Source organism: Macaca mulatta, chromosome 7 (genome assembly GCF_049350105.2).
Source record: "Macaca mulatta isolate MMU2019108-1 chromosome 7, T2T-MMU8v2.0, whole genome shotgun sequence".
In the NCBI taxonomy this organism is placed as follows: domain Eukaryota; kingdom Metazoa; phylum Chordata; class Mammalia; order Primates; family Cercopithecidae; genus Macaca; species Macaca mulatta.
The window spans coordinates 14,133,520-14,148,449 of NC_133412.1; the positions used below are offsets into that span (position 1 = coordinate 14,133,520).

The following is a 14,930-nucleotide window of genomic DNA, read 5'->3' on the forward strand; positions in this document are numbered from 1 at the left end:
ACCCAGAAGTGTGCATTTGACCTAAATAAAAATGTTCTAGGGTCCTATTTTACACCTCTTTTACCATTTTTGATTGCTTGGTATTTCAAATTAGCAACCAAAACTTCCCCTCCTGTTACTTCCGATAACCAAGAAATTGATTATATACAGTTGCTTAATGTGGTCAGCCTCTTCATAAACAGGTAGGTTGCTGAAAGGTTATCTCGTCAGCATCTGATAATCTCTGGATCCTGAGCTGTAGAAGAAGGCTCAGAAATGCACTAAAGTAGGTGCTGGGAATAAGGCCAGATCTCGTTCTGCCATTAAATTTCCAAACTTATCACCCTCTAAAGTCCCTATTGTTTTTGTCACCCAAGACCACATAATTTGAAAGCCTATCAATCTCTATTTACAAGGGGAAGTTGTGCTTCCTCGTTCTTAATTAATTAGAGACATACTGTCATTCAGAGGTTTTGAGCTACATTGACAGAGGTAATGTTATCTAACCTAAACATAGTTCCATAAGAAACATAAAACATAGGTAGACAGTAGAGCCTTATTAATGAATCCTACTCAAAATGTTAATAGATCTGTGTTGGTACCTTTAGGGAATCCTGGTTGTGAACCACTACATGAAATGTTCAGGTTCACAATCTTGCAAAACCTTTTTGAGTTGCAGGAATATCTGTTGCCTCACAAGTGAAACAAGTCCATTTTCTTGAGCACTGAGGTGTTCCCCAGCCTGGCTTTTCTGCCTAGAAAATGCCATTTTCGTAAAGAGCTGTCATGCTTCGTGTCCTTTGGCTTATGATTTAGCTGTTCAGAGAAAGTGCAGGCTGCTCTCACTCGCTCAGTGCTGGTGATATGTGTTTTTGTTTTATTAAATCTTTAAAATACTGGGCTTGTTTTTTATGACCTCCATATATTCTTTTGTTCTTCCCTGTGACTTGTTAGATCACAGTTTTTTTCTTCCTTTGTGAAAATATTAGTGCCTTTCTAAAGAGCATCATGGTCTCCAGAATGGCTGTATAATAAAATGGAAGAATGTGTTGAGCCTAATGTTAGATCTGTCAAGGCCGTGACTCAGGGGTGCTTCAGTGATGGGAAGGTTTGAGGCTTCTCAGACGTGGTCCACGGAATCACAAATCTTTCTGTTCTTGCCAGACTTGTTTTGACAAATCTGAGATCATTTGACACTAATCATAGAGCTCTTTGTAAAATAAAGGTACCAATGGTTTATGTTCCAATTACAGACAAGTGTTTGTGATTAAAAGTTACTAAGAAACCCTCGGTTAAATGGAAGCAAGTTCTTCTGCAGGTGTGAGCTTCGTCTTGTATGCATTTGAGCCTGGGGACCCACACACCTGTGCACAGGTAGCCTAATTCTGACCTCAAAGGAATCTTTTCTTTGGGGAAGCTGAGGAAGGAGAGAACATCTGCAGCTGATAAATCTCAGTGGGCCTGGTGCTCCAAGGCTTCTAATTATACCCAGTTCCTACTTCTTCTAGAACAAGATCAAGCGATGAGTTGCCATCTCATGGTTCTGTACCTGCACAGAGGGGACTCCCAAAGTTTTAAATAATCTTGAATACAACTTGGCTACCCCACTAATGTGAATCCCCAAATAAACCAGGCCGTGACATCCAATTGAACTTGTTCCTGTGCATACAGTATCTCGCAGCCCATCCTGTATTGTTAGTTTTGGCAAGTGCACGACAGCGTATAATAAATCATGGAAGGAAAAAGCTTTTTGGCCTAGCATGGTTCAGCCTGCTGTAATGTTAGAATACAGAAAGCAGTTCTGTTTTTAGACATCCTTTTACTAACCCAACATTCATAATTTATTATTACACTGTAAAATTCCTGCAACACTACACCAAAAGTAGTGCTGCCCTTTAATTAAGTGCCCTCGGTAGGAAAAACGTGAAACTGATGTGCAAAACATCTCTGTGTGCAATGATTGATAGTGATTACATCTTTATGAACCCAGCCTAAAGGTCTCAACTTCCTGATGGGTGAAGCAGTCTATAGGGCCACTTCCTGAGTCTGCCTGGCGGGGATCCGTCACTGCTAACAAAACTGCAGATAATTCAGAGGCACAGCTTAGAAATGCTGAGGTTTTATGAAGCCCGTGGCTGTCTATACTTTGTCACAAGCCTACATGACCTTATTCCTCATTTCCATAAGCACCAATGACCAAACTTGATGCCAGGGCCACACTCAGAGAAGTTGTAACGCAGACGGTAAAGGGACCCAGTGTGTCATATGGATGACAGGAAGTACTTCCAGCCCAATGGGTGCATGAGTAGAACATTCTAGCCAGAAGAGGACCATACATTGTTGCATTTTTTAAAATTCTGTTTTCAAACAGTCTTTTATTTTTCTTAGTTGCAATTAGGCAAGTTTAATTTTTTTTTTAAATAGTACCATTAAATGTTAGACTTAAATCCCAAGACAGGCATTCCCCAGCTCATCCCTGTTTGCACTGTGAATTTGTGCATCAGCTAGGTGGTCACATCAGCCCAGGCTCATAACACCTTACTGAAAGGTAAGATTCAGAGTTTCTATATCCGAAATACTTCAGGTTTCTGAAAAGAAAGGTAACACATCCATCCAAGCAGGCAGTATGTGTGTTATGTGAACTCTTTGGTATAAGTTTGGCTATTTTCAGTCATAATGCTAGCAACCAAAACGAAAATTTTGTGCAGTCCTGTCATTTGGTCATCTTATCAGTGCCCCAAGGTGACTTTTTTCAAGAGCTCTGTTGATACCATGTGTGTGTGTGTGTCATTTTCTGGTGTTTTTACAGATTTGGGCCAGGCTTAGTCATCTATTGGTATGGATTTATCCAGGAGCTGGACTGCAACCGGGAAAGGGGCATCCTGCTCAAAGCCTGTTTCCCTACCAACATTGTCACCTTATGCCACAGCCTAGCTTGACCCTGAAGATCCTGGAGGAGAAGCTGGGAGGAAAAGGTGAATCCGGAAGCAATTTTACTTTCCTGCACTGTAAGATCCTGGCAACATCTGCCCTGAACTTCAGCTGAACTCTTGCTGCCCGTAGTCACACCACTACCTCTTTAGACAAACATATCAGGAGTTTCTGTTTTCCTTCATCCCTTGCTGATGTGAACAGCCAAGAACTACAGACACAACCCACTCATTATCAGCATTTCTGTCTCTGTCAGACAATTAGTTTATAGATAGTCATAATCTTTCTTTCTTCCGGATGGTTTCTCCTTGTATGCTGAACAAAAGAAAAAATGTGAAGACTGAAAGGTGTGATTTTTCAATTGTCCTCCCAGTTACCGAATCACCCTCTTATTTTTTTTTTCCCTAAGCCTCCATTCACTCTCTCTCCCTCTCCCTTTCTCTTCACGTGCACTCACAGAGACCCAGCGTTGCATTACCATCGTGGAATAATCTAGCACAAACCTAGGAAAGCTGAAGCCACAAAGTCCGAAGCCACCTTTGCACTCACCTGCAGAGCTCCAGAAGACCTTGAGGGCAGCCCGCCTATGCCGTGTGTTTGCTGTATTCAATCTTTACGGCTTCCTGACTTCTGTGACAGTAAGCCAAGCTGCAAAAATACACTTGATGAGAATTTCCTCTTTTAATAATGTTATTTGAACACCAAATATTTTCGATTTATCTTATTTGAAAGTATTAGTTCCATTGTGCCTGGAAACCACACTCCTTTAGATTGGGGGCTGAGAGGAGACGACCCAACATTGAGGAGAGTTTATTTTTAAACATGGCTAGTTGTCAGTATGTACGTGAGCTAGTATTTTTATGAGTAGAGTTTTTTAAAGGCACATTCTGTATACTGCTTAGTATATGCATTTTATACCATGTAATTATATAACACTCAAATAAGTTCAGCATTAGAAATGTTTAGCTTTGTATGAACTAAGTGTGCCAGAAATAAACCTGGAGCAATTTTTAAATAAGCAAAATAAAGGAGATTTTTCTATTTGTTCACTTTATTCACTTTCATGTACTTTTATGTACTGCAAATCAGATTTCAGTCTAAAGCGAAACATCAATAAGTTAATAATAAACCTATCTTTTGGAAAGTTGAATATTAATCTGTACCCAAAACATATTTAGTAAAATATTTGCTACAACATTATAAAACATAACTTATAATGTTGAATAGATGATTTGGGAAATACTAACAACAACAATGTAACTGTTGCAGACAGCTGTAACTTATATACATTGCTTGAGTTTTTTCAAAAGACTAAATATGTCATTTATACTTTGTTCATTTTCTACCAAAGAAGGTTTGGAAAAATATGCCTGCTGCCTTTCCTTTTGAAGGACACAAACCTGGTCCAAACATGTGTGGATTTTAACTCTGAGTGGGGTGCATTAAATCAAAAGAGAGAGGAAGAAGATGAAATGCTAAAGAAGTATCAGGCAAACTTCTGTTTCAGTATAAAATTCATCCTGCAGGCTTCTGAGTGAAACAGAATGATTTGAAACCACTACTGTATTGCCTGGATACACACACACACACACACACACACACACACACACACACACACACACACACACACTTTATACAAAAATGTTAAAAGCAGGTTTCCTGGCATGTTCTTAACTGTTTTTTCTTTAGGAATAAATTACATTTATCTGCACAGATGTTGAAAATCCTGTTAAACCCTTGTCAAGGATTTGTTTATTTTACATTAAACAAATTTATGATGAACGTGAACAAATAAATTAAAAAATAAAAAAGGTACTTGCATTTTATATTTATTCTTTTACCTGTTGCCCTGACATAATGTGTTGTGAGAAGGTACTGGTGTTCCTAGCAAAGGCGCTACCTCCTCTTTATGAATGAGGCTTAAAATCTGGTCCTTAAACGTGAGAAAGAACCCAACAGTAAACTGTACACACTACAATAAGGTTACAAATTAGTCAAAAGTAAGTTTTTCACACATAAAAACTAATGTAATTATTATCCTCCTTTTGAATTGGAGGGGTATGGGACAGAAGGTAGTAATGTTCCCCAATTGGAAGCTTAAAGTCTCCTTGGTTTGTTTCTTTTTCTGTTAAAAAAAATCAGCTGAACGACACCACTCAGGCTGAAACCCATCTCTATGCGTTGTCTGCTTGTTTGGTTTTTTTAGTTTAGACAATATAAACATCAGCCCCAGAAAGTAGACACGGAATGACAACTTATTTTTATTGCTGTCGTCATTAGAACGTTAACATTAAAGCCAAATCTTGTTTTATGGTGCATTCCGCACACCATGCTAATGAATTATGCAAAGCCAGAAAGCAGGAGCGTGTGTAAAACGTAAAACTGAATGACGTTCTCCCTGGCATATACAGACTTGCCAAGCATCTGCCCTCACAAACACACAGGAGACCATTTGAAGTCTGGAAACAGAGCAACTCAAAGCAAAGCTGATCTAGTACTCATATGTAAGGCAACTGCATATACTCCTTCCCACCTCGCATATGTACCCCCTCAAAAAAAAAAAAAAACCATAAACATTTGCATATCCATTTTTTTCTTTTGCCTTCTAGTGAAGCATACATCAGCTCTTTACAACACTCCTAAAATCTAAAAGAAAAGGAAAGTCTCAGAGGTCTAAAGTAGAAAGCTGGACCTCCAGGGGAAATAATTTTTTTGTAACTGTAGGTGTGTGTACCTGTTCATTATCTGCAAGGCTTGATTCCCCCTGGAAAAGATGATAAATTGCTGGTCTTGAGGGGGTGCATTAACTCACTCAGGCCACCAGGGGACTGCTTAGAGCCCTGATGAGGTAATCTACCTAAATGGTCCCTGGTGGGCCACATTAATTAATGCTGAAGTGAACAGTTAATTCACTTGCTTCTCACTGGGGAGCTACACCCATTGCTTTCTTTTCTCTTTGGAACCAAGATGGCTTAGATGCCTCCTCTTTTTAACTCTTCCCATCTAGAGTCCTGCTGTCTCAATTGCATTAAATCCTTACTGCTTCCATATGCTTTCTCACTTCACTTTTCACTTTTTCCATGTCATCTTCCCCTGCGCTGGCCTTTGCTAGTTTCCCTCCACATGGACATGTACCCTGCATTTTCTCATTACTCTTGGGCTCTTTTTCTCTCTAAAAGATCATGATCCCAAGACGAAAATATGTCCTGATGCATACGTCTGGTTGGGGCGTTGGGAGCAATTGGCCTAACCTCTTTGGGGAGAAACAACTTAAGCACCCTCCACATGCCTAAATACTCAAGTGCATATGTGGCACCAGAAGGATCATAAAATTTTAACTAAGATAATAAGATTTTACAGGGTTAAACATGGCTTGAGGTTCATGCCTTCAGTAAATGATTTGGAGCAAAAAAAGAAGAAAAAAAAAAAGTAAGGTTTTATAGCTACTTTCAGCCTGAGTGGTGGTGTTCAGCTGATTAAAATAGCAAAATGTCTGTATAATTTAACGATTCACTCCTAGCTCATTCATCTTGGGGGTAGCTTGCCATTTTCATGTGATCTGACGGGAGCAAGTTGTCTCAAAGTATAACTATTTTGTGACAAGATGAGAGGAGAAAATCTCAATAGGCACATTCTTGATTAGGGTTAAGGAACAAAGCAAACTTAACTTGAGAGGAAACTAAAAGGCAAACAATAGAAGTTTGCCTGCAACGCCACCATTTATGGGAAGCGTCTATCTGAACCTGTCTGTGTAAAGTCACTCGTGGGTTATGGAAGGGTCATGTGTTTGGACCATTTAATCTTGCTACTCTAAACTAACCTTCCTACATTTAGTAAACATCATCTGAACCTGTTTTATTAAGAACATGCCTGGATTCCAAAGATTCAACAAGGAAGATGGAATTATGAATTAAATAATAACCTGAACAACTTGGGTTCGCCTTCTGTTTTTCACTTTCCTGCTATTGTTTTGAATATGGCTGTGAGACAAAGAGCTGCTTAGGTCAAGCGCTATAAATTACAGTTTTCATACAATAGTAATCCACTAAAATGATTTCAAAGCCTGATCAAAGTACTTCAAAAAGACTTTTAAAACATTTCCACAGTACAGGGGAAGGGAAATGCTCATTTGGTGCCTTAATTTGTTTCAGTTAGTATAGCAAAGTTCGATCTGGGTGTCATACTCACTTTATATAAAATCCAACTCATTGTTTAAATAAATCCAACTTGTTCTTGTTGTTTAATGTATAGGTAAAGGAGATTTAAGTTTTCATCTACTTAACAATTTGGAGTCACTTGTAAGGAAAAGATAATATGGGAACATTTTAAAACAAGCATACCTTGATAGTATTTAATTACTCAAGGTATTCGTTAAAACTGTCTAACTCCCTGCAATTAGGATACAGTGGTGAGGATCTCTGTGGATTTATTTGGCATCTTAATAATAATCATGGCAACAGATATATTTATTTTTTCATCCCTTTTCCCTCATCACTTGGATTTATCCTAAGCTGTCTCATTTTATAGGCAAGGATAATGGGAAGTACACTAGTGATAGCAAAGCTAAGCAAATTCTAGGCTCAACTATATATAAAGATAGTGTGGACTGCTGCAACAACGTCAGGCTCAACTAAAGACTCATGGTACTATGTCAGGGCAATTTTTACTTTTTAAAAGGAAGGTCATATTGAAATGCTGACGTGAAATATAACCAAGTCAATTAAGTAATAACAATTGAAGTTCAGAGTTTAATTGAGGGCTGAACATGAATCCAATGACCATTAACCTGAAGTGGTCATTAATTCCCCTGGAAACTGCCTTGGTTAAAGGTATTTCTACAATAACTAGCACTTTTTTTTCAAAAAAAAAAAAACCTTGTCATTTTAACATTAAACAGAAATTCAGAAATAACATTCAGGAATAATAATTCAGTGTATCTATAGTAGACCTTCTGTATTTTACATTTTTAATTGAATTTCTTTTATAGGACAAATCAAAATTTAGATAAAAAGGTAAAACCACTTCTCTGGAGGAAACCATAGTTTTGTTAAGTAAACAAAGTTATAAGCACCCTTTATTTGATTGCTTTTGTTTTATCTCAGTTGTTGACTTATTTCTGTACTTGTTTCATGCAAGATTTCCAACTAGACTGTAAGCTCCATGAAAGTAAAAACTACACTTACTTTGTTCACTGTAGTCCCTAATGCCTAACAGAGTTCTGGTGCAGACAGAGCAGGTATTCAATAAATGTTAAATGAGTAAATGAATGACAGAGTTTTATTAAATATGTTATCACTCACTTGCATTAGCAAATAATTGGAACCTTTAACTTTCTCATTTTCTTCATCTGAAAAATGAGTGTATTTACCAAAATCAGAGAAAATCATCATGTGTCGATGTTAAAGAATTAATTAATTTAGAAACTCCCCAAAATGTGAAATGAATCAAATTCATCAACAAGAGTGTTTTAGGATGCACACTTAGTTTTAAGGGGGGAATATATGTAACTTTTTGTTGCATTTGCCTTAAAGTTAATCTTAATACATTATTGTTTATGCACTATGTTGCTAAATGAGAATATTAAAAATCTTTATTTCTCTTTAAAAAGAAATAGCTTATCTTTATATTTCCCTTAAAAATTTTTTTTTTTCTTCAAATCACTGCAGGGTCCCAGATCAACTGTGTTTCACACACAGATTTTGGAATATTCAATGGAGTTATTAGATTAACTGCAAATGATACTTTTAATTGCTCCCTTTTATAATGCTAAGTTGATGGCAAAGTGCTTCCTGGCCATAGAAGTGGTTGGCTGGCTCAAGAGAGAAGGGTTATTTGGTCATTTGCCAATAGGATCTGACCTTTGGAGAGATACTGCCCATGAACCGCTCAGTGGGTGTTTCCTTGTTAGTCATTAATTCAGAGTATATTATTATTTGAAAGCCAAAGGCATTTGGCATATTTCCTCATAATTTGGAAACCGGTAGCACAAAAGAACTGGAACTTCCACATTTCTTCTTATTCTGCCAGTTTCCCAGGACTTAATTTGTTGGGGTTCTTTACTGTGTGATTCCTTCCATGAGCTGCTGGAGAGAACAGACCCAGAGTGCAGATACCACTAAGACCAGGTCTTTGGTTCCAGGTGATAATTCTGTCTTATATTTCCAGCATTAAAACTATTTAAGACACAGATATTTATTGAGTCCCTAATGTGTATTAGAAGTATGTGAGGTGCTGTGGGGAATTTTTTTAATGCAACAAAAGACTCTTTTATTGAAGAAAAATAAATCATTACTTCCTCAAAATGAAAACAACACAAAATATTTGGAAATTTTAGAAAAGCAAATCACATTAAGGAAAGAGGGAAATCTATGAGGTTTTTAATAAGATATTTTAACCCTAGACTATGGACGGCAAGTAGCTTTCTATTTGCTTATGGTGGCTGTGTTCACTGCTATTAAGCATTTCCAAGGCCAAGTTCAGCTCAGCAGCTAAGGCTTTGATCTAGTTTTTAGAGTAGGCAGTGATCACATGGATGCCACATATTTTCCATTCCTGCTCTGGGCCATTCATGTTCAGTGCAAGTATAAATAAATTCTAAGCATTTGAAACAGAATTCATACCTGTTCATCGGCCTGAGTAATAAAACAAGCAATAACTTGTTCTGATAGTTCTATAACATCAAGCAAAGTGTCTGTCCATGGCTAAGGTCTGTCTAGTAATACAGATAAGCTAAATATGTCATCAAAATCATAGAAATATGATTTTAAGCCTCAAGATAAACACTAGATGGGCACAGATAATTATTATTTTCAGTAAATGTCTACAAGTTCAATTATATTATCGATGAAAAACATTAGGCCTGTATATTTTGGCCCTGCATAAAGATCTTGAAATTCAAAAATTATATTAGTAAATTTCACACATTTCTAGCTTTGGAGATTTGTTTTCTTTCTTTTTTTGTGGGGTTGGGGGTGGGTTTTTTTTTCTCCCACTCAAACCAGGCTAGGGATTCAAGGTCAGTTACACACTCTGCCTCCTTTATCTTTCATGGCCTTTATATCATCTGGGTATCAATTTTCTGCTTAGTGCAGTGCATTTTTATAAGGTAGTGATTGTATATAATAGTGGTTTGAAAATATGTTCCCAAAAAGAAGTGTTAAAATATTTTCAAGGACAGAGAAGAATTGTATGCTTTACATGGTAAGACAATTTTGTTAATATACTTACCATTAAGCCATAAATACTTTTGCCAAAACCTTTTAATTGTATCAGTTCATTAATTCTGGCAGCTAAAATAATAACAATCATTGCACATGGAAAATTAGGTAAAAATCTAAAAGTATTATATTTTGTACTAATATGAATAGAAGAATCCATCTTGGTTTCAGTTACAATTTTTAAAAACCAAATTTCTCAATAAATGAAAAAATAGCAATGCAACCTAACAGAGGATGATAGAAAAGCAAAACAATGAAAGATGGCAAAGTGGCCATGAGCACATTGCATAATGATGTAAAACTCAGTCTTTTGGTAAATTACTTTCATCTTGTTTCCCCACTATCCTTGAAAATATTTCCCAATGACAAAGGAGTTAAAAATGGCAAAATGGGGGCATAGAATGAGCTGAGAAGCTCATGTGAGAATTTAATTACATTTTCAGTTTATTTCTTGACAATTCCCTGAAAGGCTAATTGGATCTTCAAGCCATTAGCAAAGATGAGTTTGACTCATAGACTCAGAATTTTATCAAAAAATCGGGAGATGTTATTTAATAGTGAGTCAGCAAGGCATTTTTTTGTTTAAAAAAACTGATTTTTTTACAGAAACAGTTTTTAGTTTTTAATAAACTTATAAACAAAAAAGCTCCCACTTCAAAATAAAAACAAGATCCCTAATCATATAGATGTTTACAGTGATATTTATCTAAGCAACATACATATATGTTCAGTTGTAAGATGTTAACTAAATTTCTGTGACAAGCTTTTTTAAAAAAATACTAAGAACATTATAAAGTTAATGAAGAGTCCTAAGTATAATCTAGTAGTCACTAAGTTTTTCTTAAGTCTTCACTTTAGATGCTATTATTTCTAGCACAAGTAAGCAGGCAGAGTCTTTCATGCGCTCAAACACTGGAATCTTTGGTTGCTACCCTATCAGCTGGTTTGCAAACAAAAAGCCAACAATTTTAACAATGTTTTACGTGAATAACCTGCAAACCCGAGAGATGGAAAAGCCCTAAGAATGCACAATTGTGAGCATTTACAACTATCACAAGTGGCTGAAGACTGTTCATGACGTTCTTCTGAGATGAGATCTCAAAGAAGTATAGTTCAAAACAAAAGGTTCTAACAAAAAAAAAATTGGCATATGCATAATTTCTCCACCAATTTGTGTGTGTCAACCATTTAGTTAACTTTTTCACTTGAAAAAAATGCACTAGAAAACCAGTCACCGTGTTTCACTATCTGTTAATATTCACAATTACAGTGGCTACGACTCAGGATACAGCATCACCAATGCTGCCCAGAGACAGTTTATAGTAAAAAGTTAAGTTCTTTAAACCAAGTAAATGGTTGTCCACGATCACTGGCTAGTGTACATATGAACTAAAATTTCTAGATTTGGGGAGAAACAAATGCTGCTCTGATCATCAGCTCTGCTTCTCTGTTCCTCAATTCATGCTTAGAAACCTTTCATGTTACTCTTGGTTTTGTCAGGTTGCTTACCTGTTGGGGTTTGGGCCTGCTGCCCCTGCCCAGTAGAAGAGGCTGCCTGCTGGGCTGCTTTCTGCTTTAACATTGTCCAGTCAAATGTGTAGTCATATTGATGGCTCAGGGTCCTGAAAAGAATGAAGAGTAGCTGCCTCAGATACATGCAATCTGGGGCTTTCTCAAAGTGTAGCCCACGACAATAGTTTAAGTATATGGCAAATTCTGCAGGAAACCCCTTACGTAAAACTTCAGCAGGAGTGGACATCTTTTCACTAATCTTTTCATATTTTTGTTTCTTTGTTGCAGCCTTTAGCCCTCGCCATGGCAGGCTGGTTCTATTAAAATACATCAAAACATATCCTAATGATTCCTTGTCATCCTGGTGACTCTGCTCAATACCAAGATGTGCACTGATGGTAGCATATAGGGCAATGCCAGTGAGGTTTTTATCTTCTCTGTATGGCCTGTGTTGCCTTGTCCTGTTGTCTCTGTACTTTTTGGCCAAACCAAAATCAATAAGGAATAACTTACTACAGTGACGCCCAATATCCATTAGGAAGTTATCTGGTTTAATGGCTCCGTGTATAAAATTCTTTTTATGCACATGTTCAATTCTACTGATCATCTGGTCAGCTAATATAAGTACAGTTTTCATTGTGAACCTTCTTGAACAGAAATTGGCCTTCGAGGCTAGGTCCCAGAAAATCCATGACTAGTACATTATAGTCTTTTTCCTGACCATACCACCGTTATGTGGCGGATGCCAACCCCACCTTGAAGAATCTTATAGAGCCTGCTCTCGTACAGCAACTGGGGATGCCTGGCATTGTGAGATTCTAGCTTCACTGCCACTTCTTCACCGTTAGTGATGCTGGTCGCCAGATAGATGTCTCCGAAGGAGCCAGAACAGATATCCCATACCAGTTTGCATTTCCTTCCGACAATGAATCCTGCCTTAGAGCCGCTGCTGCTAGCCGTCCTGAGAGACAAAGATGGAGGCTGGGCCAAGCCTACCGTGGAAGGCGGCAGGAAGCGGAACAAGGAGGCCTTTCCTGGCGTCCAGGGCCCAGATGCCGGCGAAGGGAACCTGATGCCTGCTGCTCAGTCACATTTTTGTTTGTTTGTTTTTCGGCTGGTGGTTTGCCAGGTCGCAGTTTGTGAAGGGCTTCTAGCGGTTCAGACAGGGCTGGGCCACCTATTTCTGGGCAGCCGCTGCTGCCTCGCTTTCGCGGCGACGTCGGGGCTGGAAAAGGGGCGCGGTGAGCTGGGGCGCGGTACCGCTGCCACCACTGCCGCCGGCTCCGGTCCTGTCACTCCGCCGACGACGCCATCTGGTTACTCCAGCTCTAACCAACACAAAATGCCCCCAGAACCCGGAAGTCGCTTCTTCACGGCGCAGAGCACTCTGGGAAAGGGATATCCGGTGCCCGCTCCAAAGGATCCGCCTCATCGACTCAGAATTTGAATGATTGAAAGGCACCAGAGGCTTCAGTTTACAGATGGGAACATTGAAATCTGGAGGGGGTAGGTGACTTGTCCAAGGCCACATAGCTATCTAATAGAACGCAGGACCAGAATCTGCACCACCTAACTTCCTGTCCACTGTCCTTTCCTTCACAGGGTTAATATTTTATTCCAAGGAATTTCTAATCCCATAAGTTATATTGACTATTTACAAAGTAAAAGGTCCTGGTATATTTTTAATGTACATTCTGAACCTTACTGTTTTGGTCCTGCCCAGATCTCTATGGTGGAAATCAGCTGGGCATTTTGACAGAAATAGTTTTCATTTTATTAGTACTTTACTATCCTAAAATCCTTAACGTTTGATGACAGTCATTTTCTATACATTGCCATGAGCCTAAGGATGTGCCACTAAGAATGAATTTGGAAGGACTGAAGACAGTTTTTTCCTTTGGTCAATTTATATATTGACTTTTCTTCCACTGGAAAAAAAAAAAACCCATAGATATTATGTTTACCATCTTCTCTTCCTGTAAGGATAAGGTAATATTTAAACCAACAGTAATTGATGAACATCTACTGATCATCACCGAGAATGACCAGTATATAGTATTCTAGAACTGTAGGCAGTAGAGCCTACTGACTAAGACACAAGCTTTGACAATAGTCTGGAATCCCCACCTCTGCGCTTAGATATAATCAAACTCTCTAGAAGTTTCAGTTTCTTCATTTGTAAAATTGAAATTATGCCCATCACACAGGACTATTATGAGGGTTAAATAAGATTAGTGCCTAATACATCATAAAGCATAGCTCTAATAAAACTAGTATCATATATTATAGTCGCATTGTGTGTTATATAATTATAATTATATTACTACACCCATTGAAGATTCTACTTGAATGATACAAAGCATTAAAAATTTGTGTTTTCTGTGTTAATATAAAAATCACTATAAGGTGTGTAGCTTGGCTTATTATTGCTTTTCTAAAGCTGATTTAGGAAAAGCCATTTTCCAAAACTTAAGAGACAGGCAGAACAAGATCCTTCTTTGAGAGTGGGCATATGTTTAGTTGATTGTTTTCGCAGACTGATGTCTGGTTTAACATTCCTCTGCTTGGAGGAGAAGCTCAGAGACAGTGAGCCCATGTTTCTTTTGATAGTGAGCGAAGCCTTTGCCATAAATACAGCTTCAGCAGCAGCACAGCACAGGATCAGCCAGGACTTTCACATCTGACTGACGGCTCAAATCCACCATGCACAAGATGAGCCCCCTAAAGGTGCACAGGTTTGTCATAATATAAAAGCTTTCTTTAAGAGGATTGAAGAAATACCTTCAGGCCATTGTTAATTCTTAGTTGTGAAATACCTTCTTCAGCCCATTCCTTTCAGTGAAAGAAAGCATAAAATGCTATTTGAATTTGATCTTTGAAAAAACAAAAAGGCAAAGCAAAGGAATTTGGGGAAATCACTAGTTTGTTCCTGGATTCTTCCTCTGATTGATGACTGTGACACTTTTTGGGGTGACTTTTTAAAAGACATGATTTTCGAAAGTGCCCCACTCCTAAACGTAATCCTCCTTAGGTCACAGGCAAGCTGTATAATTTCTAAACAATTGAACCAAGTGCTGATGCTCCTCTCCCAAAACAGGCCAGTAATGTTGGAGGCAGATGCCGAATCAGCTCTCCTAGGCAGCTGAAAACACTGTTACAAAAGTGCCAGGTATCGAAAATTGTGGCTTCTCTGGGGGCTTCAGAACATTCTGCAAACAATGAACTGAGCTTCCCATCTAAGTTCCAGTTAACTAAGCTGCCAGTTAGATAAGTGGTCTTTTGTTGCTTACA

At 38.1% G+C, this 14,930-nt stretch overlaps 1 protein-coding gene and 1 pseudogene across 12 annotated transcripts in view; one reads left to right on the top strand and one right to left on the bottom strand.

The window, feature by feature from the left end:
* CDIN1 (CDAN1 interacting nuclease 1) overlaps nucleotides 1–3,962 on the top strand; it is a 246,658-nt gene extending 242,696 nt beyond the window's left edge. For 4 of the 12 annotated variants that reach the window (XM_077938687.1, XM_077938682.1, XM_015141816.3 and 1 more), the window contains 2 exons: nucleotides 2,789–2,954; nucleotides 3,370–3,962. In XM_077938687.1, the coding sequence (XP_077794813.1) occupies nucleotides 2,789–2,918 (130 nt within the window). In that variant the 3' untranslated portion in view covers nucleotides 2,919–2,954; nucleotides 3,370–3,962. Of the gene's footprint in view, nucleotides 1–2,788 lie in introns of all 12 variants that reach the window. The other 8 variants (XM_077938685.1, XM_077938681.1, XM_015141820.3 and 5 more) reach the window with 3 other exon arrangements.
* A 7,630-nt stretch (nucleotides 3,963–11,592) lies between these two features.
* On the bottom strand, nucleotides 11,593–12,480 carry LOC106999132 (casein kinase I pseudogene; annotated as a pseudogene).
* Between the last annotated feature and the right edge of the window lie 2,450 nt (nucleotides 12,481–14,930).